Source organism: Papio anubis, chromosome 13 (genome assembly GCF_008728515.1).
Source record: "Papio anubis isolate 15944 chromosome 13, Panubis1.0, whole genome shotgun sequence".
NCBI classification, from domain to species: domain Eukaryota; kingdom Metazoa; phylum Chordata; class Mammalia; order Primates; family Cercopithecidae; genus Papio; species Papio anubis.
Genome location: NC_044988.1, coordinates 2,910,475 through 2,933,312, shown reverse-complemented (window position 1 = coordinate 2,933,312; position 22,838 = coordinate 2,910,475). Strand labels below are relative to the sequence as shown.

The window sequence follows — 22,838 nt, the reverse complement described above, 5'->3', positions numbered from 1 at the left end:
CATCTCTGAAGGCAATTAGCCCCCAGCACTGTGACCAAGGCACTGCAGGTGGGGCTTGTTCTTTCTGCCTTCCACATACCCCTTCACGCTGAACATGGTGTTTTTCTTTTAACCACCTTGTGGATTACACTTCTTTAAATTCCTGTGATAATTATTCCCTATTTCACAAGGATGCCTTTCTGTAACACCTTGAAAATGTTACACAAATAGTCTTTCTTGAGACACCCTCTAGTGATAATACTAAAGATCACAATCAATAACAGTCCCTGACTCAGCGCCAGGAAGTGCCCAGAGTAGCAGTACCACTCGACACTTTGGGTGTAGGTTGTGATCTACCAAAAAATAAATTAAACTCATTAATCTTTCTATTTAGGGAAACTCTGACAAGTAATTTTATAACAAGATCACTTTATTAATTATAAAGCTTCAAAAATACTCAGTGAAAAAACCCAACAGATCAGGTTAACTACATGAGACTTTTCAGGGGAAAAAAGCCATACAAAAGCAAAAAAAAAAAAGAGAGAGAGAATAGAGACAGCAACTATCCTTGATGAACATTTTAAAGGTAAGATTATTTACTAACATTATTTTCCAAAATTACATTATCAAATTAGCATTCACTTCGTACTAATCTCCTGAAGCCATCTCACTAAAAATTATGTTTTCAAAACAAATTAATGAGCTTAATTCATTTCCTATGAGTGTATGTTTTGACTTACTTCGTTATTTTTTTTGACATGGAATTGTTAGCTTTCAATGTTGCTGCAAAGGCTTCCTTATATTCTTCTAATTCGGTTGTAACCTCTTCATAAGCAGTTTTCATTTCGGAGAATTTACATTCCACATCTTTAAGTGTGAGTTCCTTCCTATTTAGTGAAGCCGTATTATCCTTGTTTAACTGCTCTAATTGTTTTTCATACTGTGCTTGTTCCTAAAACAAATGAAAGAATACACTTTTAAAACAATTATTACCTAATTACCATGTTTGTGGTCTTTCATTTTGAGTCAGTGATTCAAAGAGCAATTTTTAATACATTAAAAAAAGAAGCTGAAACTTAACATATTTATCAGCAATATCAACAAAACTAATAACTGAATTCAGAATTAAGTCTAATTTAAATAAATTTGAAATAATAATTATGTCAGTATTAATGTAATCTAGTCATATAAAAATAATAGAATCCATTTATAATTTTAAAAAGTGAACAATGAACAACATAGCTTAAGACCAATTCAAAAGTATCACATAATTTCTAAATCACAGTTTTCTCTTATGCCAACTGGTCTTAATATTGAAATGACTCTATAGTGAGAATCATTACTTTGAAAGATGAATTTTGTTATAAAAATAATGGAAATTTAAATATTTAAAAGAAAAAAGATGCCACTTTTTTTCTAGAACCCTACAAAGGAAATTGCTGTAAGAGAGGCAGAGGAAACACAATATATACATATCCAAAATATAATTTGCAGTGAAACAAATGAAAGCACATTACAGATAAACTTACCTGACTTTAAAAACTAACCTGTAAATGGATTTCTTCTAATTTTTCTATTATCTGCATTGTCTTTTCATCTAGCTCCGATTTATATTCTTGTGCTTTACCAAGTTCTACCATATTGTTTTCCATATGTGTCTTAAGAGTTAATATTTGTTCTTTCAACATCTTTTTATCCTCCTCAAGTTTTTCACATTCCTCTTGTATTTTTCTCATAGATAATAACTCCTGTTGAAGAACTTGATTGTCTTTCACCAAATTGACACATTTTGAAGATACAGCTTCCTTCTCTGCCATAAGATCATCAAACTGCATGAATAAAATAATATAGTTTGATATAGGCTAAGAATAATCTAATACAAAACCAATAGCAAATTTTGAAAAGTATTTACTTGCAATAACATGTTATCAATAATGTAGCACAGTCTTCAAATGTGAACCCTTAAATTACTCAGAATTTTAAGAGCGAAGTTAAAGCTACCATGAGTCACAAAAATACACGCTCTACTATCATCATCTTTGCCACAGAACACCTGCGCTTGATCTTTTTATTTTCCCGATGATTCATTTTTGTTCCTCCTGAAACGGCACTGAGTGGTCTCTTAGTGAAAAGTGTCCAACCCCTTCCCTCATGGCCACTCCCCAAAATTTGTCAAAAAAAGTTTCAGAGCTATCACATTGTTATTTAGGCCAAAGTGATCTCTTAGTGAAAAGTGTCCAACCCCTTCCCTCATGGCCACTCCCCAAAATTTGTCAAAAAAAGTTTCAGAGCTATCACATTGTTATTTAGGCCAAAGTCAATAAATGGCTCTCAGAATAAGACTTTGAAAATAATATAATACTCTAGGCTAGGCCTGGTGACTTGTGCCTGTAATCCTAGCACTTTAGGAGGCTGTGGCAGAAAGATCACTGGAGGCCAGGAATTTGAGATCAGCCAGAGCAACACAGTGAGACACTCATCTCCACAAAAAAATTTTAAAAAATTAGCCAGGCATGGTGGCTCAGGCCTGTAGACCCAGCTAGTTGGGAGCCTGAGGCAAAAGGATGGCTTGTACCCAGAGTTCAGGGGTGCAGTGAATTATGAACACATCTCTGCACTTCTGTCTGGATGACAGACAAAGACCATATCTCAAAAAACCACAAAATAATGAATCCTGAAAATAAGGATTCTGATGCCATAAACCTTTCCCTAAACTGCAAATATTTCATGCTAATTTGAATTGCATTTTAAGAAGTAATGATTCTTGGGGTAAAGGCCATAGAATACAGCACCCAGAAATAAATCCACATATTTACAGCCAACTGATTTTGGACTAAGGTGCCAAGAACATGCCACAATAACTTCAAAATGAAAGGCACTGGGAAAATCCATCCATATGGAGAATGACACTAGCTCCTATCTAACACTATAGCTGAAATAAACTCAGAACTAATATGAAGACTGAAATGTAAGGCCCCAAATTATCAAACTACTGTAAGTAAAGATAGGAAAATTATCAAAACGGTAACAAGTAAAGATAGGAAAATTATCAAACTACTGGCAAGCAAAAGACAGGCAAATTATCAAACTACTATAAGTAAAGATAGGAAAATGCTTCTGTGACATTAGTCTGCACAAAGATTTCTATGGTAAGACATCAGAAGCACAGGCAAAAACCAAACGATAGACAAACAGTACTACAACTGAGTGAAGGGAAAACCTATAGAATGGAAGAAAATATTTTCAAGCTTTTCATCTAATAAAAGACAAATATCCAAAATAAACAAGGAACTCAAATACGCTGAGAGTAAAAACAATAAACTGAGTTCAAAATTGGGCAAAAGATGTGGTTAGATATTTCTTCTTTTTTAAGGAAAAAAAAAAAGAAATACAAATGGCCAATAAATACATTTAAAAATGTTCAGTGTCACTAATCATTAGGGAATCAAACCTACAATGTGATATAATCTTGCTCCATTTAGAATAACTGGCTATCGAGGAAAAGACAAAAAAAAATAACAAACGCTGGTGAGGTTTCAGAGAACAGTAAACTCTTACATGCTGTTGGTGGGAAGGTAAATTAGGGCAGCCACTATAGAAAACAACATGAGGTTTTCTCAAAAAACTGATAATGGAACTGTCGAGGGACCCAGCAACCCCACTACTGGGTATTCAGGCAACAGAAAAGAAAACAACAGATCACAAGGATACCTGTCCTCATAAGTTTATTGTAGCACTATTCACAACAGCTAATGTATAAAATCAACCTTCATGTCCATCAACAAATGAATGGACAAAAAATTGTGGTACACATGCACAATGGAATATTATACACCATATAAAAAATGAAATCCTTTTATTTGTGGCCATGTGGATCAGTCTGGAGGATGTTACATTAAGTGCAGACACAGAAAGATAAATACTGTACATTAACACTCATGTGTAGGAGCTAAAGAAAAATTGAGGGCTGGGTAACATGGCTGATGCCTGTAATTTCCTAGCACTTTGAAAGATCAAGGCAGGAGAATCACCTGAGGCCAAAAGTTCCAGAGCAGCCTGAGCAACACAGAGAGACATCTCTACAAAGTAAAAAATCAGATAGGTGCAATGGTGCATGCCTATAATCCCAGCTGCTCAGGAGGCTGAGGTGTGAGGATCAAATAAGCCCAAGAGTTTGAGGCTGCAGTGAGCTATGATCAAATCACTGTCTCTGGTCTGGGTGACTACAGTTGCCTGGAGAGCAGAGGACACTAGCAAGACCATGTCTCTTAACAACAGCAAAAAAGCACACAGAAGTAGGGGAGGGGAGTCTGGTTAATGGATACAAAATTACAGTTAGATAAGAGTAATAAGTTCTGGTGTTCTGTGGCATTGTAGGGTGAATGTGGTTAACTATGATTTATTTATATTTTTAAAAAGCTAGAAGATTTTGAAAGTTCACAATTCAATGAAAAATGGTTGAAGTAGTAAATATGCTAGTTGGCTTGATCTTTACACACTATACTCCCGTATCAAAGTGTCACTTTATAGCCCATAATTATGTATATACTTGTCAATTAAAACAAAAAAGAAGCTATATTCATCCCACTAAAAAACAGAATATGGGCCATCCTTACTGACTTCCTTCTAATGAATAGAATGCAGTAAAAGGGATACCATGTGGCTTCCCTATCTCAGACTGCTTTCCCTTCAAACTCAGCCCCCAGATTGTGAGAGAGATCAGGCCACAAAGACAGCCTGGGAGTGCCAGTGTCAGTGTTCATGCTGCCTGCCCCAACCAAGGTTCCAGCCAATGGCCAGCATCAACCATCAAACACATGGGTGAGCAAAGCTTCAGATGATTCCATTTCCCCAAATGATCAGCTGTTCCTAGGGAAGCTGAGGGGAGCAGAGACAAGCTGTCCTGGCCAACCTTTTTCCAAACCACAGGTTCATGAACAAAATAAATGTTTTTCTTTTAAGCTAAAAATCTCTGGGTAATTGTTAGAAAAATAAGTTTTAAAAAGAGACAACAGGAAACATAACTTGTGTAGCAGAAAAGAGTCTCCTTTAAAGTAGGATCTAATAAATGTTGAGATTAATTTATTGATGGCAAACATTACTGAGAAGCAGCAGATAACCAGGAGAGAGACATAAGCAGATGAAGAGGAACTTTTCCTAAAACTCCTTTCAATTACGAACTCTGATAACAAGGCAAGGGTGTCTCCTTACAATTTCCCCTCAACTCACGAAATAAGACTGGGAAGCAAGAAGACATATGATTTGAAAAACAACTAGAAATACTTGGTTACATAACCAAAATCAGACATTTACCTGATTTCAATTAACTAAAATTCTAAAAGAAGAAGCTTTGAGTATTTATTAATCAATCTAGTATTCAATTTTCATTTTCCTTTTTCTCAATGAGGCAATAAGGAGAACATTATGGAATGATTTTTAGTCTTCACAGAAGTAATATAAACATAGTGTGCTTTGAGTGTTAAGACATCAAATGCAGTTTCTCCTTTACTCCAGGCTTGTTTGTATGGAGAAGTTAAGATCATCTGCTCTCTATGTTACACCACAATGCTTCTCTATAGCACAAAACTCACCTCTGAAATTTTGAAATTCAAAATACGAATCTACTATGTGTCTCTGATAAATTGCCTGAACATTACCTGATTTTTAAGTGCTGCACTCCTAAGACTTTTTCTTGGAATGAGTTAAACTTTATATTCCAAGAATCGTCTACTGAGCTAGAAAGCAGAGCTGTGCATCTCTGTTTCAGGAAAAGGAGGTCTATACAGGAAACTGTGGTTTCTGAGAATGCAAGATCTGCACCAAAAAAAGGATTAGCCACAGTGCTACTCAAGAGAACCAGCTACCAGGTGGAAAGAGGATCTGCGAACTGAAAGATGATGACTTCACTTGATTTCCACTGAGGAAAGCTGGCAGCTCAGACTTAAACTTCTCCTTCCTGGATGGTAAACATCTATGGAAGATTCTATGAATTATAATGAGTTAGCAAAACATAATGCACTAAACAGTAGACTATGTCAGCAGATCCTGTGACCAAAATTTACTGAAAATGAAACTATAGAGGGAGGCACTGGATAAGAGACTAAAGGTTGGAATGGAGAAAAAAAGAAATCAAGTGTGTCTTGTAAGCCTGACTTCCCATCATGTCTTAGAGTAAGTAAGGTATAAGCTGGCCAGAGACTTCTTTAAGACACAAAAGGTGAAGTTAAAAATATTCCACTACATTTAACTTTTATTATGATATAAGACAACTGGTAACATGCAACATGCTTGGAAAAAATCTTCTCATTAAATTCGATTTGGTCCTGGTTTAAGAATAGACATAAACAAGCTAAGAGTTGATAATCTAAAAATAAACTTGCACATTTACAGTCAATTGATTTTATACAAGCTTAACAAAAAAATAGAATGGGAAAAGAATAGTCTTTTCAACAAATGGTGTTGGAACAACTGGGTATGCATGTGAAAAATATATATATAAAGTTGGATTCTCACCAAATACCATATTTAAAAATTAACCCAAAATAAAACAGTTAACTGTAACAGCTAAAACTATAAAACTCTCAGAAGAAAACACTGGTATAAATCTTTGTGACTGCATTTGGCAGTGTTTTCTTAGCTATGACTCCAAAGGAAAAATGGATTCAATGGACTTCAAAATTGAAAACTGCTGTGCCTGAGAAGACAGTATCAAGAAGTGAAAACGTAAGACACTGAGTAGAAGAAAGTATTTGAAAAGCATATATCTGATAAGGGACTTACATATATAGGATATATAAAAAATGCTTGCAATTTGTAAATAACAAGATAACTCAATTTAAAAAATGGGCAAAGATTTTGAATAGATATTTCTGCAAAGAAGACATAAAGATGGATAATAAGCACATTAATAGATGTTTAACGTAATTAGTCATTAGCAAAATGAAAATCAAAACCACCTTGTGGTATCACTTCACCCCACAGGATGAAACCTTCGTTCAATAAAAAAGAGAAAATAAGTGTTAGGAAAAATGCAAAGAAATTAAAACCCTTATCCAATGCTGCTGGGAAGGTAAAGGGGTGCGGCCACTGCGGCCACTTTGGAAAACAAACTGGCAGCTCCTTAAAAGGTTAAGCAAGAAGTTACCATATGACTCAGAAATTCGAGTCATAAGCATATGCTCCAGAAAAATAAAAACATATGTAAGCACAAAAACTTATACATAAATGTTTACAGCAGCATTATTAATAAGAGTCAAAAAGTGGAAAGAACCCAAGGTCCATCACCTCATGAATGGATACATAAAATGTTTGATTTATCCATACAATGGAATATTACTCAGGAGAATCTCCAACCGGGCCCACAAGTGTCTACACCGGACAAAACATCTGGTGTAGATAAGGGAACCTGCACAGGGTTTTGCCTGGACATGCCAGCAGCGGACCAGAGGCCCACATGCACTGGGGGGCTGGGGTGGAGCCACCAGGAATTCATGCCTTATGCAGAGGAGGAGCCTGGCCTCTTCAGCTCATGTGTGCTGGTCCTAGTATTCAACTGTGAGGTGGAAATCTGATTGCAGGACCCTTCTCTTTGCTGAAAGCTTCCCTTTCACTTAATAAATTCTGTCCTCCTCACCCTTCAATGTGTCCACGTGCCTAATTTTTCCTGGTCATGAGAGAAGAACCCAGATGTAGCTGAACTAAGGAGCAAAAACCCTGCATCAATACCTGCTATAGCACAGATACATCATGAAAAATTACGCTGAGTGAAATAAGCCAGTCACAGTAGACCACTTGCTTTTTATTTCAGAGGCTTATAGGCAAATCTATACAAAGAAAGTGGGTGGTTACCTAGGGCTGAGGGAGGAACAGAAAACTAGTGAATATGGCTAAATGATATGGGGTTTGTTTTTAGGGTGATGAAAATGTTCTAAAATTGATTGTAATGATGACTGCATAACTCTGAAAATACTAAAGTCAATGAATTGTATATTTTAAATGAGTGAACTGCATGGTGTGTTAATTATTTCTCAATAAACTTGTTACACCCTGAAATTTATTTGGTACTAGTGATCTGGAGACATGGGCTGCTTGGTTTCAGACCACTGGCCAGGGTTCAAGACATAAGAGAATCAACAGCATGTCTTTTGTATAGAAATATATATATATATATTTCTATTATATATATTATATATATTTATTTCTATTCTATTATATATATTATATATAATATATTCTATTATATATTATATATATAATATATTCTATTATATATATTACATATATATTTTGTATAGAAATATATATATATTTCTATATATAAATGGTGAGGACAGAATTTATTAAGTGAAATGAAAGCTCTCAGTAAAGAAATATATACATTAAAGTATCCTTTTTATTAGCATCAAGTCTGTAAAATTAAATGAAAAATCTTTCACCGCTTAAAGCACTGAGAGATTTATATTGAGGAGAAAGACCTTGTATTCTTTTGCCCCAATTTCTATCTAAAGGGTCTGGGAATCACACCCTTCAAACTATCAAATCTCATCAGACAGATTTTATTAACTCTTACGACGTGGCTTACTTTCTAATGTGATTCTGGTACAGCATCACAGAGAGAAGAACCTGAAAAAAATCAAAGTATTTTACCCCCAAATATATATATTTTTGACATATTTTGAAATGGCTGTTGCAGGACCAAGAAATTGAAATGGCCGTACAAAGCTGTCTTCTGTGGGGGAAACTGCATCTGTAAGAAGTCTTCATTAATGTAGCTCAATCTCTCCCCTTCTAGGTCTTCCCAGATCTAGGGAAGATTAACTAAGAGCCTGATGCATTTAAAGTCTGAAAAGATATTTTTACCCTCTATTTTCTCTGAGGGCTGCCAGCTATGAGGCTTTGTCTACATAATAAGAACCTTAACCTCCGTAACCACCTTATCTTAATTAAGGCCTTCCTTTCTACCTATTTCCAGTTTTAGACAACAGTTTTCTTTACCAATTGTCACCTAAAGAATCCCGAAAACCCACCTATGACTTGTTAGCCCCTCCTTTTTGATGTCCCACTTTTAGGCTGAGCCAGTGTCTGCCTTCCTTATATTGATTTGTGATTTTCCCTATACCTTCTGTCTGCTGGAAATGTACAAAACCAAACTGTAATCTGACTGTCTCATGAAACATTCTCAAGAGCTCTTGAGATTCAGTAATCCAGGGCCACTGTCACCATATTGGCTCAGAATAAACTTCCTTAAACATATTTTGGTAGAATTTGGGTTTTTCCAGCACTAATATTTCCCCAAATTACATGAGTTTTAATCCCCAATCTGATTTAAAATTACCTTATATTGGAATATAAATTATTCTATTATAAAGATACATGTATTTGTATGTTCATTGCAGCACTATTCACAATAGCAAAGACATGGAATCAACCCAGATGTCCATCAATGATAGACTGGATAAAAAAAACGTGGTATATATATACATCATGGAATACTATGGAGCCATACAAATGAGATCATGCTCCTTGCAAGACATGGATGAACTTGAAGCTGTTATCCTCAGCAAACTAACACAGGAACAAAAAACCAAACACTGCATCTTCTCACTTATAAGTAGGAGCTGAATGATGAGAACACATGCACTTGGGGTGGGGAACAACAAACACCTGGGCCTGTTAGGGTCAGGAGGGAGAGCATCAATATTAATAGCTAACACCTGCGGGGCTTAATATCTAGGTAATGGATTGATAGGTGCAGCAAACCACCATGGCACACGTTTACCTATGTAACAAACCTGCACGTCTCACACATGTAACCTAGACCTTAAGATAAAATAATTATTTTTTAAAAATTACCTTCTGTTTTAGCTTCTTAAACAGAATATCCATTTTCAGTTGATCTGTATTTAAGTCTCCATGGCAACTGAAGTCTTCATTTCCAAATACATTTAACATATTTATTGTCATTTCTAGGCATTTCTTATATCTGCAGAAATGTACAGATTGACTAAGTCAATTATTTGTAAAAGTAAATAATAATTGTTTAAACAGATATTATCAAAGAAACAAAGCTATAAACTGTGCTCCTCTCAGTTTCAACTGAACATAGTTTGAAAGCATTCTATATGAAATTATAATCTTAGATAAATAATATGCAGAACAATTTTATGGCATATATAGCAGGTAAAGTGATATTATAGCCATACAGTTTTGTATTTTTTTTGAGATGGAATTTCACTCTTGTTGCTCAGGCTGAAGTGCAATGGCATGATCTCGGCTCACTGCAACTTCTGCTTCCCGGTTTCGAGCGATTCTTCTGTCTCAGCCTCCCAAGTAGCTGGGATTACAGGCATGTGCTACCATGCCTGGCTCATTTTGTATTTTTAGTACAGATGGGGTTTCACCATGTTGGTCGGCTGGTTTCGAACTCCTGACCTCAAATGATCTACCTGCCTCAGCCTCCCAAATTGCTGGGATTACAGACCTGAGCCACGACACTTGGCCTAACCATACAGTTTTTAAATAAATAAACTATTCATATCCATTTTGGTATGCTAAGATAAAATGACCTATTAGTAAACATAAACCATAACCCAGAGATGAGTAACCAAGATAAAAAATGTAAAACACATATATGTTTGAAAAAGACACAAAAATACATTTTGATACCCGTTGACCACAGTTTATAAGAAGAAAAAAAAGTACACACAAAAAGCATCAAGGAGATCATTCAATGTAGAGAAAGAGAAGTAAGGAAACATCTTTAATATCTGAGTTGAGAAAAAGAAAACAGGCAGTTTTAGAAAAAAGGAAAGGTGGAGACAGATATGTGATGATTTAAAGACTTTGAAGAAGAGATCTAGAGATCTTTACTGACATAATGTCAACAAAATGAAAGAGATACAAAACCATGTAGAGAAAGACAATGACAGAAAAATGTTGATTAGAATCAGAGAACCAACTTAAGTGCTCAGTAAATAAATAGAAAAGTAGCTGTGTTCAGGGCTTCAAAGACACATTCCATTTTAAAAAAATAATCTGTTATCAAAATATGAATGCCCATTTTACTCTTTTTCTTTAGGTTATACATATATTTATATATACATAATATTTATTTCTATAAAACAGAAATTTAGTAAGATGTATACTTCATGTATACAAGGGAGGTACCCATGTAAAATGAGTAAATTTCCGTATGTTTTATATCTAAAAGAAAAAGAAAGAAGCAGAAACAAAATACAAGCTATATATCAAGATAAATTTTGATGTTAAAGAATGATACGAATAGGTCTTTAAAAAATTTGAATGCAGAAGAGAAGAATACTACAAAAGGAAGAAAACATGACCAAATACAGCAAAAATATCTTCAGAAATAAAAATTCAAACTAGATAATGAAGAGTGCACTTGACATTACATGTCCAAAGCGTTGTCATTATTGTTTTCAAAACCATTAAACAATACGTCACCAAGTGTAGTGGCTCATGCCAACTTTGGGAGGCCAAGGCAGGTGGATCATGAGATCAGGATTTCGAAACCAGCCTGACCAACATGGGGAAACACCGTCTCTACTAAAAACACAAAAATTCGCCAAGCGGGGTGGTGCACTCCTATAATCACAGCTACTCAGGAGGCTGAGGCAGGAGAATCACTTGAACCCAGGAGGTGGAGGTTGCAGTGAGCCAAGATCATGTCATTGCACTCCAGCTTGGCTGACAGAGCCAGACTCTGTCTCAAATAAATAAATAAATAAATAAATAAATAAATAAATAAAAATAAGTGTAACATTTTGGCATTCAAAAACAATTTCAGATTGTGTTGTTTCTTTTTTTCACATATTTTTTTTTTTTTTTTTTTTTTTTTTGAGGCGGTGTCCCGCTTTGTGTCCCCCAGGCTGGAGTGCAGTGGCGCGATCTCGGCTCACTGCAAGCTCCGCCTCCCAGGTTCAGGCCATTCTCCTGCCTCAGCCTCCGAGTAGCTGGGACTACAGGCGCCCGCCACCACGCCCGGCTAGTTTTTTGTATTTTTAGTAGAGACGGGGTTTCACCGTGTTAGCCAGGATGGTCTCGATCTCCTGACCTCGTGATCCGCCCGCCTCGGCCTCCCAAAGTGCTGGGATTACAGGCTTGAGCCACCGCGCCCGGCCCACATATTTTTAATATAAATTTTTTTCATCCCAACCTCACCCCAGCAGCTCATCTGACTTCCGCCCCCTGTTTCTCCCCTTCCATTGGACTCTGTGACACATGATCTCATCCAGAGATCTATTTTTCACCACTTATTGTGTTTTTATGTTGAAATTTGATTTTTTAATAATTCCAACAAAAAAGTCCAAGGGGTCATGGGCTCCTGCTCGTATGCCTATAAAGTTGTGCTGTCAGTTTCTGAAATGCATTTTGAAATAGAATTCGTTCATGAAAATGTTGATATAAAATAAATTTGTGTCTAGGTTTTAGTCAAATAAAGATAGAATTAAACCAATTAATAAATGGTTAAAATGTTCTTCAATATGAAAACCATACCCGGTTGTCTCTTCTTCTAATTCATGATTTTTCTTTCTTATTTGATCCACATTATACTTCAGTGATGATATTAACTCAAAAAGTTTCCCGAATTCTTCATGTTTTCCTTCAGGCTTGAAAAAAAGTGTTTAAAATTATTTTTATAAAATCTAGAGACCTTCTTCTATCTTAAAAATATTATTTCTCATAAGTTGATGAGTAATATGTATTTAGGCAGGTATATAAAATGCATTTTATAAACCTGATGCCAAGAAGGACAGATTTCAAAACTAGCCATTTTCTTAAAACAGCTAAAAATGATTCACACTTCCATCATTATCTTTTCTGAAGTTTAAATTACCAAAAATGTTTGTTAAAAATGAGAGTTTTTGCACATGAAATACTAAGGGTTAGTGAAATAAATTAAGAGTACTTATATTTACATTTTAGTTTTTAAAGATGCTCTAGAAACATTGTCGTTAATAGTTTAAGATATTCCAAGTTAAATTACATCTTAATAAGATGATTTTTAGAAAACTCTTATCTAGTTCCCATTACATTTTTGATCCTCATGTATCTTCAGGCTGAGCTAAGTACTGTCATTCTCTGTACGTATTCACCTGTAGGTTTTAGGTGTCTCTTAACCATTTCTCTTCAAATGAAGTTTATTTTTTCTATAATAAACAAATAATAACTTTTGTCTACTTTTTGTGGCTTTTCTATTATCCTGTTTCTCCCCTTCCATTGGACTCTATGACACATGGTCTCATCCAGAGATCTACTTTTCATCACTTTTTGTACTGAAACTTGAGATAAACCAGTGTACGGCTCTTTAGAGCAAAACCTAGGTAACAGACATCTGGGTTGCTTGGCAAAGGTCATGTGTAATTCTGAGTTATGAACCTGTCACAATTTAATTAATTGTTCTGCCTCTGTATCCTTGCTTTTGTACCACTGTAACTGTAAGCCTGCTTCAAGCTAGCCCACCCCCTTTTTGAAGTGTGTATAAAAGTCAAGTGCTGTCTTTGTTCTGGGCTCAGTTTGTCAGATGTTGAGTCTGCTGGGTCTGAGTGCACTCAATAAAGACATCCTCCTGTATACACCCCAAGGTCTCTCTCTGGTCCTCCTGATTCCTTAACAGCACGATCTCCACTCACCACAACCTCCACCTCCCGGGTTCAAGCGATTATCCTTCTCAGCCTCCCGAGCAGTTGGGATTACAGATGCCCACCACCTTGCCCAGCTAATTGTTTGTAGTTTTAGTAAAGATGGGGTTTCATGATGTTGGCCAGGCTGGCCTTGAACTCCTGACCTCATGATCCGCCCACCTCGGCCACCCAAAGTGCTGGGATTACAGGCATGAGCCACCATGCCCAGCTGCTACTCCTCTTTTTACACTCTCTCAGAACTCCTAAAATCTCAAAATGTTAACCCAGATTCCCTAATATACATTTCCAGCTCTGACCTTTTTACTGAGGCCTCTTCCTTCTAGTACACATATTGTAGACAATGTTGCCAACCACACACTCATATATTGCTACTCGGTGCAGATTAGTTTAGTAGATAGTGAATCTTGTCTATTTTACGTGGATTCTTATTGATGTTACTTTGAGTATAGTGTTATCTTCTAATCTTGAAGGGGAACTGTCTCACCCTTAGGATATTGACCAGTATACTCTTTTCTTTTCTCTTTTTCTTTCCTTTCCTTTCTTTCTTTCATCTCTCTCTCTTTCTTTTCTTCTCCCTTCCTTCCTTCCTTCCCTCCCTCCCTCCCTCTTTCTCTCTCTCTCTCTCTCCTTTCTGTCTTTCTTTCTTTTCTTTCTGTTTTTTGGACCAGGGTACTTTGTCCTTTTTTTCTTTTTCTTTTTTTTTTGAGATGGAGTCACACTCTGTCATCCAGGCTGGGGGGCAGTGGTGCCACCTCTGCTCACTGCAACTTCCACCTCCTGGATTCAAGTGATTCTCCTGCCTCAGCCTCCCAAGTAGCTGGGACTACAGTTGCACACCACCACGCCCAGCTAATTTTTGTATTTTTTAGTAGAGACAGGGTTTCACCATGTTGGCCAGGCTGTTCTTGTACTTCTGACCTCAGGTAACCCACCCACCTCAGCCTCCCAAAGTGTTGGGATTACAGGCGTCAGCCATGGTGCCCAGCCCTTTTTTTCTTTTATAATGAAAACTTTCCCATGAGAATCAGATTATCAATTGTTTGCCTTTGTTTTCTTTTAAAGAATTTCCTTTTCCATAGAGATATGGCATGATGAAAGTCTTGTTCTAAAGTTTCTTTCTGGGGGACACTCAACTATATCATTGGAAGCTCCAGTCAAGTAGAGGTCTCCCTTCTTCCTAATCGAGATTCTTCATCTCAAAATGGTGTCCACCAAATGTCTTAATCCAGGTAGTCTCTTGCTTAGAAATTCATGAAATAAGAACCTTCCTGAGAAGTTAGAGGCTATTGATTGAGATGGTTTAAAGCTGCCCCTTATTACATGTTTTACACTCAAGGCAGACATCAAGTGGCTAATAATTCTATGCCTGATGTCTAACTCAATTCTATGGGAATCTATACAAAATGTTTTACTTATGAGACAGAGTCTCGCTCTGTTACCCAGGCTGGAGTGCAGAGGCTTGATCACCGCTCACTGCAGCCTCAATATTCCAAGTTCAAGTGACCCTCCTACCACAGCCTCCCATTGTAGCTGGGACTACAGGCATGCACCACCATGCCTCAGTAAGTGTTAAATTTTTTTTTTTTTTTTGTAGAGACAGGGTCTCACTATGTTGCTCTGGCTGGTCTCCAATTCCTGGGCTCAAGCACTGTTCTTGCCTCAGCCTCCCAAAGTGCTAGAATTACTGGCATGAGCCACCTCACCAACCAGGTGTTCTATGGAATGGTTTGAGAGGCAGTCCTACACAGAAGCCAGAAGGCCTGGGTCTGAATCCCAGCTCTACCAGATACTAGCTGTGTGACCTTGAGCAAATTAATTTTCTGTGTCTCTGGTTCTTTATCTATGAAATGGAGAGAATAATACACCTACTTCACTGGGATGTTGGGAAGATTAAACCAGGGACTGACATGAAGCACTTAGAAGGGTACATGGTGCATGGTGAGCTACAGATAAGATTTGCTTAGAAGCACTTAGAAGAGTCCATGTACATAGTGAGCTACAGATAAGATTTGCTATTAGCATGGTAATTTTTACTTTTTTATATCTTGACAATTGTACATGTTAGGCAGGTGGCATTCCAACGGGAGTGGTCTCCTAGAGCTGCACTGAATCATTCTTCACACCACTGAAAGCGGCAGCAAATGGGGAGCGCATAATTTATAGCTTACTTTTCTCTCCATATGACTCAGTGGGCAACAGTCATGTACGTAGTACAATGTAAACAGCACCTCCTGGATGGAGTAGTACATAACCGACATGACCAGCAGAGACAGGCTGAGCCACGGAGCTGAAAACCCTGGACTCTAATGCTAAATCAAGGCTTCTAAATCAATTCCCTCCCAGAAGCTGTTGCTGTGGCACTGCTTTCACGAGTACTCCGCTGAGCGCTCGGATTAAGGGGCTGTGCTATCATTCATCAGACAAGCTGCAGCCAGAACTGTTCAGCTGACAAACTGGCAACCATCCAGAAATACAGTTTTGGCTACATAGTGAAGGAAGGCAAATTTAGATTCTTTTTTCATACTGAGAAAAACATGAGCATTTGGTTGAACAATTCTCCTCTATTAGACTAATTGGTTTTAATTTCATATTTAATTGCTAAAAATACACTTAGAATAAAAGACTTACTGTGTTAATGTCTCAAAGAAGAAATCATTGGTATGGTATATTTTGTTCTATGCTAAAAGTTGCCAAGCTAAAATATTTTCAATTTATACAAGGATAGGTGACATGCATGTCAGATATTATTTTCCCTTTAAGCAAATTTATGACGAGACAAAATTATCTTCCATTAAAAATAAAAGCCATGTCAAATTAAGGGCTAAGTTATTCTGCAGACTGGGCAACGGGTGCTGAGATATAAGGTCAGTGAGAGTCAGAACAGCCAGAGAAAGATTCCTGAAGAGGAAATTGCCTGCCAGGTCTGAATGAATGAGGCTAGATGAGCAGGAACTGAGAAGGCAGGAAGGACAGCATGGGTAAAACTGGGGCTGACATCTGCCCAATTAACACTAGGATAAAGTCCAATGGCAGAGAAATAAAAACATACATCCATACAATAACCTGTAAATGAATGTTCACAACAGCTGTTTTCATAATAGCCAAAAAGTGGAAACAACCTAAAGGTCCATCAGCTGATGAATGAATGGAAAACTGGTGTAGCCATGAAATAGACTATTATTAGACAATAAGAAGGAAGAAACTACTGATACGTGATACAACATGGATAAAATTCTGAAAACATTCTGCTAAGTGAAAACAGCCAGTCAGAAAGGACTTCATATTGTATGACTCTATGTATATAAAATATGCAGACCATGCAAATCTATGGAGACAAAACGGGATGGTGGTTGCCTACAACCGGGGTAGGTGGAGAGACATGGAGAGGGGTTGCAGTCATGGCTAAGAGATGTGGGGTTGCTTTTCAGAGTGGTGAAAATGTTCTAGCGTTGATTGTGCTGATGATTACACAATGCTGTGAATATACTAACAGATACTGAGTCATACATTTTAAATGGTTGAACTGTCTGACATGTGAATTATCTCTCAGTGAAACTGTTTTTAAAATCCCATGGTAGGATCAAGAAAATTTTCTCAGCTCTCTATTTTGGATGTACATACTCTATCAGATCTGAGTATTTCTATGCCATTACAGTATATTTTAAATGAAATGAAGATGAAGGCAATGCCTAACTTTTCAAATAGTTTGTAAATTAACCTAAAACGTGTGCATTTCAAAGAACAGTATGATGACCTTTCTGTACAAGTTAACCTAGAATCCATGAAATGAATAGGCACAGCTTCTGTGTCCATTCACAAAAGTGAAGAAATGAGACAACTTTCTGGAACATTCCTTTAAACATTCTCCTCTGACTTAATCTGGCTTGCCTCACCAAGGCAATAAGGAAATTATCTAAAAATACTGTTTAACAGGAAAAAAAGTCAATTTTCTGTGAGGAATATTGTATCATTCTCAACTTTCCCAAGAGTAAATATTGTAAGAGAAAACATATGCAACTATTTTTCAAAATGGTAGAACAAGAGCCAGAGTTGAAGAAATAAGTACGCTATAAAGATAATAAAATGGTGATAATTATAATGAAAATATACAATCAGGTGGTCCACTGAAATTAGTATCCTAAAAGACTTTATATTATCCAACCAGCTACAGATTAACTGTCTACATGTTAAATTCCACACATACTTGACTTCCTACTTGAAATAATTTCTTCTTTGAAGCCTGTGTCTCATCCAAATTAATGTGACAATGTGATGTACCTTCCAGTGGAGAATCTGACATAGGAAATTTAAGGTGATTGGCCAGTTCTTCTTGAAGTTGTCTCACAATCACCTAATAAAATATTTTTGTTACTAATTTTATAAAGTGTCTTATTATTAAATATGTTAATAATATTTAACTTAGTATACATACTTTGAAAATTATTACCACACATACAGATTCACTTTCTTTTCCTCATATGTACACATTCTTCTTTATTACGGAATTCAGTGAGGGACACAGAAGGTGTTATCTTCCTGCCAAATCGGTATTCTCTTACATGACAGATGGATTCAGCCCGCTATTCATTCACCTTAGACCCTCAACTCAACCTGAGTTCCTCACATATTCAGTTGCCTGTTGAAATCCTTCCAACAGATTCCTATCTCAGAATAAAATTAAATTTCCAACGGCCTTCAAGGCCCTAGGTAACACGGCCTCTAACTCCCTCCCTGACCTCAGCTCCTACATCTGTGTCCCGTACTCACTTCGATCCCACTCTCCGTTAACTCTGCCACCCCTCCTTAGTCTGAAAATGGGGATCCAATGTCAAACTCATAAATCACAGACAGTTACAAGTATCTTTGTACTGGAAAGAGTTATGTCCAAATGATAGTCATTGAGACTTAAAATGTAAATTATGAGCTAATTATTCATAAAAATATTGACAGTAAATTATAAATACCTACCAGTGGGAACATTACATCAAAATTTTTTTGGCTAAAATTTACCACATTTATTCCAAATTGTGATTTTATAGCAAGTAGATGTCTTTAAAATTCTAAGTGGTCAGAAAAATGCATAATGTGAGACTGACCTATTTTCAGACTTAAGTCACATTGGTACGAATCAAAACAAAGTTATAACAACTAAAATACATAAAAGAGAGAGCCACTGAAGGAAAAGCATCACAAGACACAGCAACACACTTCAGTTCATCTGGGAAATCTAGAATTAAATGTCAAAGCAGCTCACTTAATTGAATCTTAATTTCAAAATACATATTTCAGGTACAAGCATTTCCATTTACCTGCTTCATTATGGTCTTAAAATGTGGCAACAAAAAGACATTAAATTTATTATTTCTGCAGTATAAGACTATATACCTTATCAACATTGCTCTGTATCTACTAAAATTTCATAGGTGACATGATGTCTTTACTCAAAGTTAAGCATCTCTCAGCTCTATTTTTTATTTTTTGGAAACAAAGTATGTAAGTATGTTTCCAAGCTGATACAGTAAACACATTTTTTTGGTTTTTTATTAGAAGAGTTTTGTTGAAATATGATTTATAGAATTTATCTATTTTAACAAGCAGTTCAAAGATTTTTAGTAACTTTACTGTGTCGTGCAACCATCTCTACAATTCAACTTTAGAACATTTTCATCACTGCAGGACAATCCCTCATGCTCATTAGCAGTCACCACCCATTTCCAGCCCCAGGCCTACACAAACATTAATCTTCTTTCTGTTCCTATACATGTATTTCCTGGATGATTAATACAAATGGAATTATACAGTATAGTAAACACATTTTCATCTATTTATTTTTATATTTAACTAGGTTAAACATATAGCCAGAATGAAATGTTTAAATTTTCTTTCCAGAAGGTTAAACATAGTTTTTTTCATACTTACTTCTTCTGCTGCTTCTTTCTCATACTGAAACAGTTTTTCTTTCAAATAATTATATTCATTCATTAATTCCTTATTTTTTTCTTCTAGAAGAAGATCTTCCTTTCCATTATCAAGACAGTCTTCTTGGATATTAATGACTGTCTCTTCATTATTGCCTTCCTTATAAGCATCCTTTAGTTGTTGTTCAAGCAAGAGATTTTCAAGTTCTTGTTGACGTATTCTCTCCTCTAAAGAGTTCTGCTTTCCAGTGGAATGACTCTCTTTAGCTTCCTCACTTGGATGCATCTGCTTCATTTCCTTTATTTGATGCTGTGCTTGCTTTAGATAGCTTTTTTGATAACTTTGAGAATCCTAAATAAAACAAAACAAACTTTTAACTAGTATTCAATAAAATAACATATCAGGGTTATTTCTGAAGTGAGAGAACAACCTGTACATTCATGCAATCAAAAGTTGCTATAAGTGGATATCCAACTGGAGAAAAAGTTGAAGCAAAACCTTGAACCTTAGAGAACATACATTTCAAAAAGTTCAAAAGTTTATTTGAAGTCAATGGATCCATAAAAGTAAACACACACACACGCGCGCACACACACTCTCTCTCTCTCTCTAGAGAATTTTTAAGAATATCAGAATTGGAAAATACTTTCTCTGAATTACAACAAACTCAAAGCATAAAGTTAAATGCTAAAAAATTTGACTGAATTAAAATCTTGGAAAAAGAAAATTGCATTTATACTCTGATATCTAACCCAGACACCACCCCATAGTAAGAGCTTTACCTCTACATCTATCTGGACAGATGAAATCTCTCAAAGTTTTGAAAGTTCTGTTTCCCTGATCATATTGTATTGTGATTTGACTAAACATTTTTTAGTCAGTTGTAAGAATTACATTTACTAAACCATAAATCTAGACATTGTACTAAGCACTTCTACACACAAACATTGATGAACTTATTTAATCATCACAATCCTTAAAGAAGAGAGGTTAAAAATATAAGCAAGCTGCAGGATTTTCCTCAGGGCTTCTGATTCTACTTCTAGTTCTCCATCAGATCACAGGTACTTCTGTGGTGTAAATGTATCAACACAAAAACAGAAACAAAAAGACACAGGCATAAAATGTGTCTTCTGTCTTTGTCACCTGGATTCTCCATGAAATAGCCAGATTGAGAGGATGTGACATGTGGGGCTTCAGAAACAGAAAAGAAGCTTTCCCTTTTCTGCACTAAGCTATTCTTTTCCCCACTGCTTGTTCTCCTTATTTTTTCATTTGGATCCTGGGATACCAAAAAAGTGAAGGTGCTCACTGAAATGAGGAACCAAAGTTTGCCACAACACAAGGAGCCGAGTGAAACTGCTGAGTTGCTAGTGCAGAATCCTGGAAAATGAGATGTTCCTCAAATTTACATTCACTTACCACAAAAGTTTATAGCTGGAAGATATACAGTATAGTTGTCCACTCTAGCCCCATTATCTACTTGATAAGGGAAGTAAAACCAAGAAATAGTAAGTAACTCACCCAAAGCTCCTAAGGTGGCATTACCTAGCATTTCGTGGCACCAAAAGGGAAGATACAATTACATATTGCTGAATTACATAAATTATCATATAAATACATCAAATTCATCAAATAAATTAAAAGTGTGACTTTGGCAAATCAATTTAATGGCTCAGAGGGTGGTGGGAGGCCTCATCTGCTTTTACTTTGAAAGAAGAAAATCTCTAGATTTTTGTCTATCTTTAGAACACAATATACAGAACTCAGCTTTCTACTCTAGAGCCAAATGCTAAATTTTTGGCTGAGAAGTTATGCTACTTATATGATAAAATCATACATGTCAAAACCTACCATATTTTATTTTATTCTATTTTATTTTTATCTACCATATTTTATTAAACAACATCACGTAAAAGTCTCTGACTCAACAGAAACATTGGAGAGTGGTGATTTTTCTAAATATGTGGAAGTGTATGTATTTGTTTCCAAAAATATTTAAAGTGGCCATGATGGAATTATAAGTTTAAACAGTCTGAGTCAAACAGATAAACCTGCATGCATAAAAGCACATTAAACAGACTTCTTTGGCTGGTAATATTTGCTGCAACTCTCAAGGTCAGCTACATTTTCATGTCTCTTCTCAGTCACTGCTTCCCTCCTATTGTATTACCATTTTATCATTTAAATAAATGTAATTCATCTTTAAATGAATATAGAAAAAAGAATCTAGACATTATTTCTTTAGCAATTTTCCTTATGCTTATCTGGTTCAGATCACATGGTATATCGCTAAATAATTTTCCCAGCCCATATGCCACTTGGAAGACTCATAGTGAGACTTAGGTTGATGAATGATCAAAGATTATGAGAATGTTTTCCAGAACGGTCATTTAGATAGCAGCACTAATCTACTTTGACACGTAATTACACATTTAGATAACCCCACTGTAACCATACACATGAGATTTTCTTGAGTAGAGAACCAGAATGAATCAGATAACTTATAATAAGAGAAGCAGCAAGGGAACCTCTTTCTTTTTATAGTTGAACTTTTTTCTTCAAAGCCAGGACCTCTACTTGTAACAAGCCCACCTCATTCTTAAGCCTTTGCATATCTTGCTGTAAGTCTTCTTCTAGATATGCTTTTGATGTTCTGTCACTATGTGGTGGAGAATAACTCACATTTTCTAATTCAGGTTTCATGCTTTTATAGATATTAGCAGTGGGACTGTCACATGTGGGTCCCTGAAACACACTTGCCAGTCATCTTCTAAGCTTTAGAAGAGCTTCTAAGTTCCATATGGCTTGTGGAACAAGCGCTGTATTGGTTTTCGGTTTTTGTAAGTGTCTGTAACAGCAGAAATACTGTGGCTTCCTATCTGCATCACATGCTTCAATTCTTTGGAGTGAGCAAACCACAAATCAAAAAGACTTTTTGGATTTCTAGACTGAGGCCAATGCCTAATGTCTAATTTCCAATCTGTGGTATTTTGGGTTATATTTTCTTGTCATTTGCATATCAAACTCTTGGTCTTCATTTCAATCATAACTACTGGGTTCCTTAATTTTTCAACTTCTGTATCATTACAACAATTCTCTTTCTTCTTAATCTCTGTGAGAAACAGGCTACATGTCTGGTTTGTTACAATTTTTACAGTCTGATTTATTTTCATTTGAATAAAGCTTAGAAGATGACTGGCAAGTGTGTTTGAGGGACCCAGAGTATAAATGCAACGAAAAGACCTGAGTGAGATGGGCTTGTTCCGTTCAGGC

At 36.1% G+C, this 22,838-nt stretch overlaps 1 protein-coding gene across 1 annotated transcript in view; it reads right to left on the bottom strand.

The window, feature by feature from the left end:
- LOC116268592 (ankyrin repeat domain-containing protein 18B-like) overlaps positions 1–22,838 on the bottom strand; it is a 64,686-nt gene that overhangs the window by 4,192 nt on the left and 37,656 nt on the right. Inside the window, exons 9-14 of the mRNA XM_031654028.1 lie at positions 19,563–19,913; positions 17,848–17,994; positions 12,496–12,608; positions 9,832–9,961; positions 1,527–1,808; positions 720–931 (exon numbers count right to left, since the gene is read on the bottom strand). Of these exons, the coding sequence (XP_031509888.1) occupies positions 720–931; positions 1,527–1,808; positions 9,832–9,961; positions 12,496–12,608; positions 17,848–17,994; positions 19,563–19,913 (1,235 nt within the window). The remainder of the gene's footprint in view (positions 1–719; positions 932–1,526; positions 1,809–9,831; positions 9,962–12,495; positions 12,609–17,847; positions 17,995–19,562; positions 19,914–22,838) is intronic.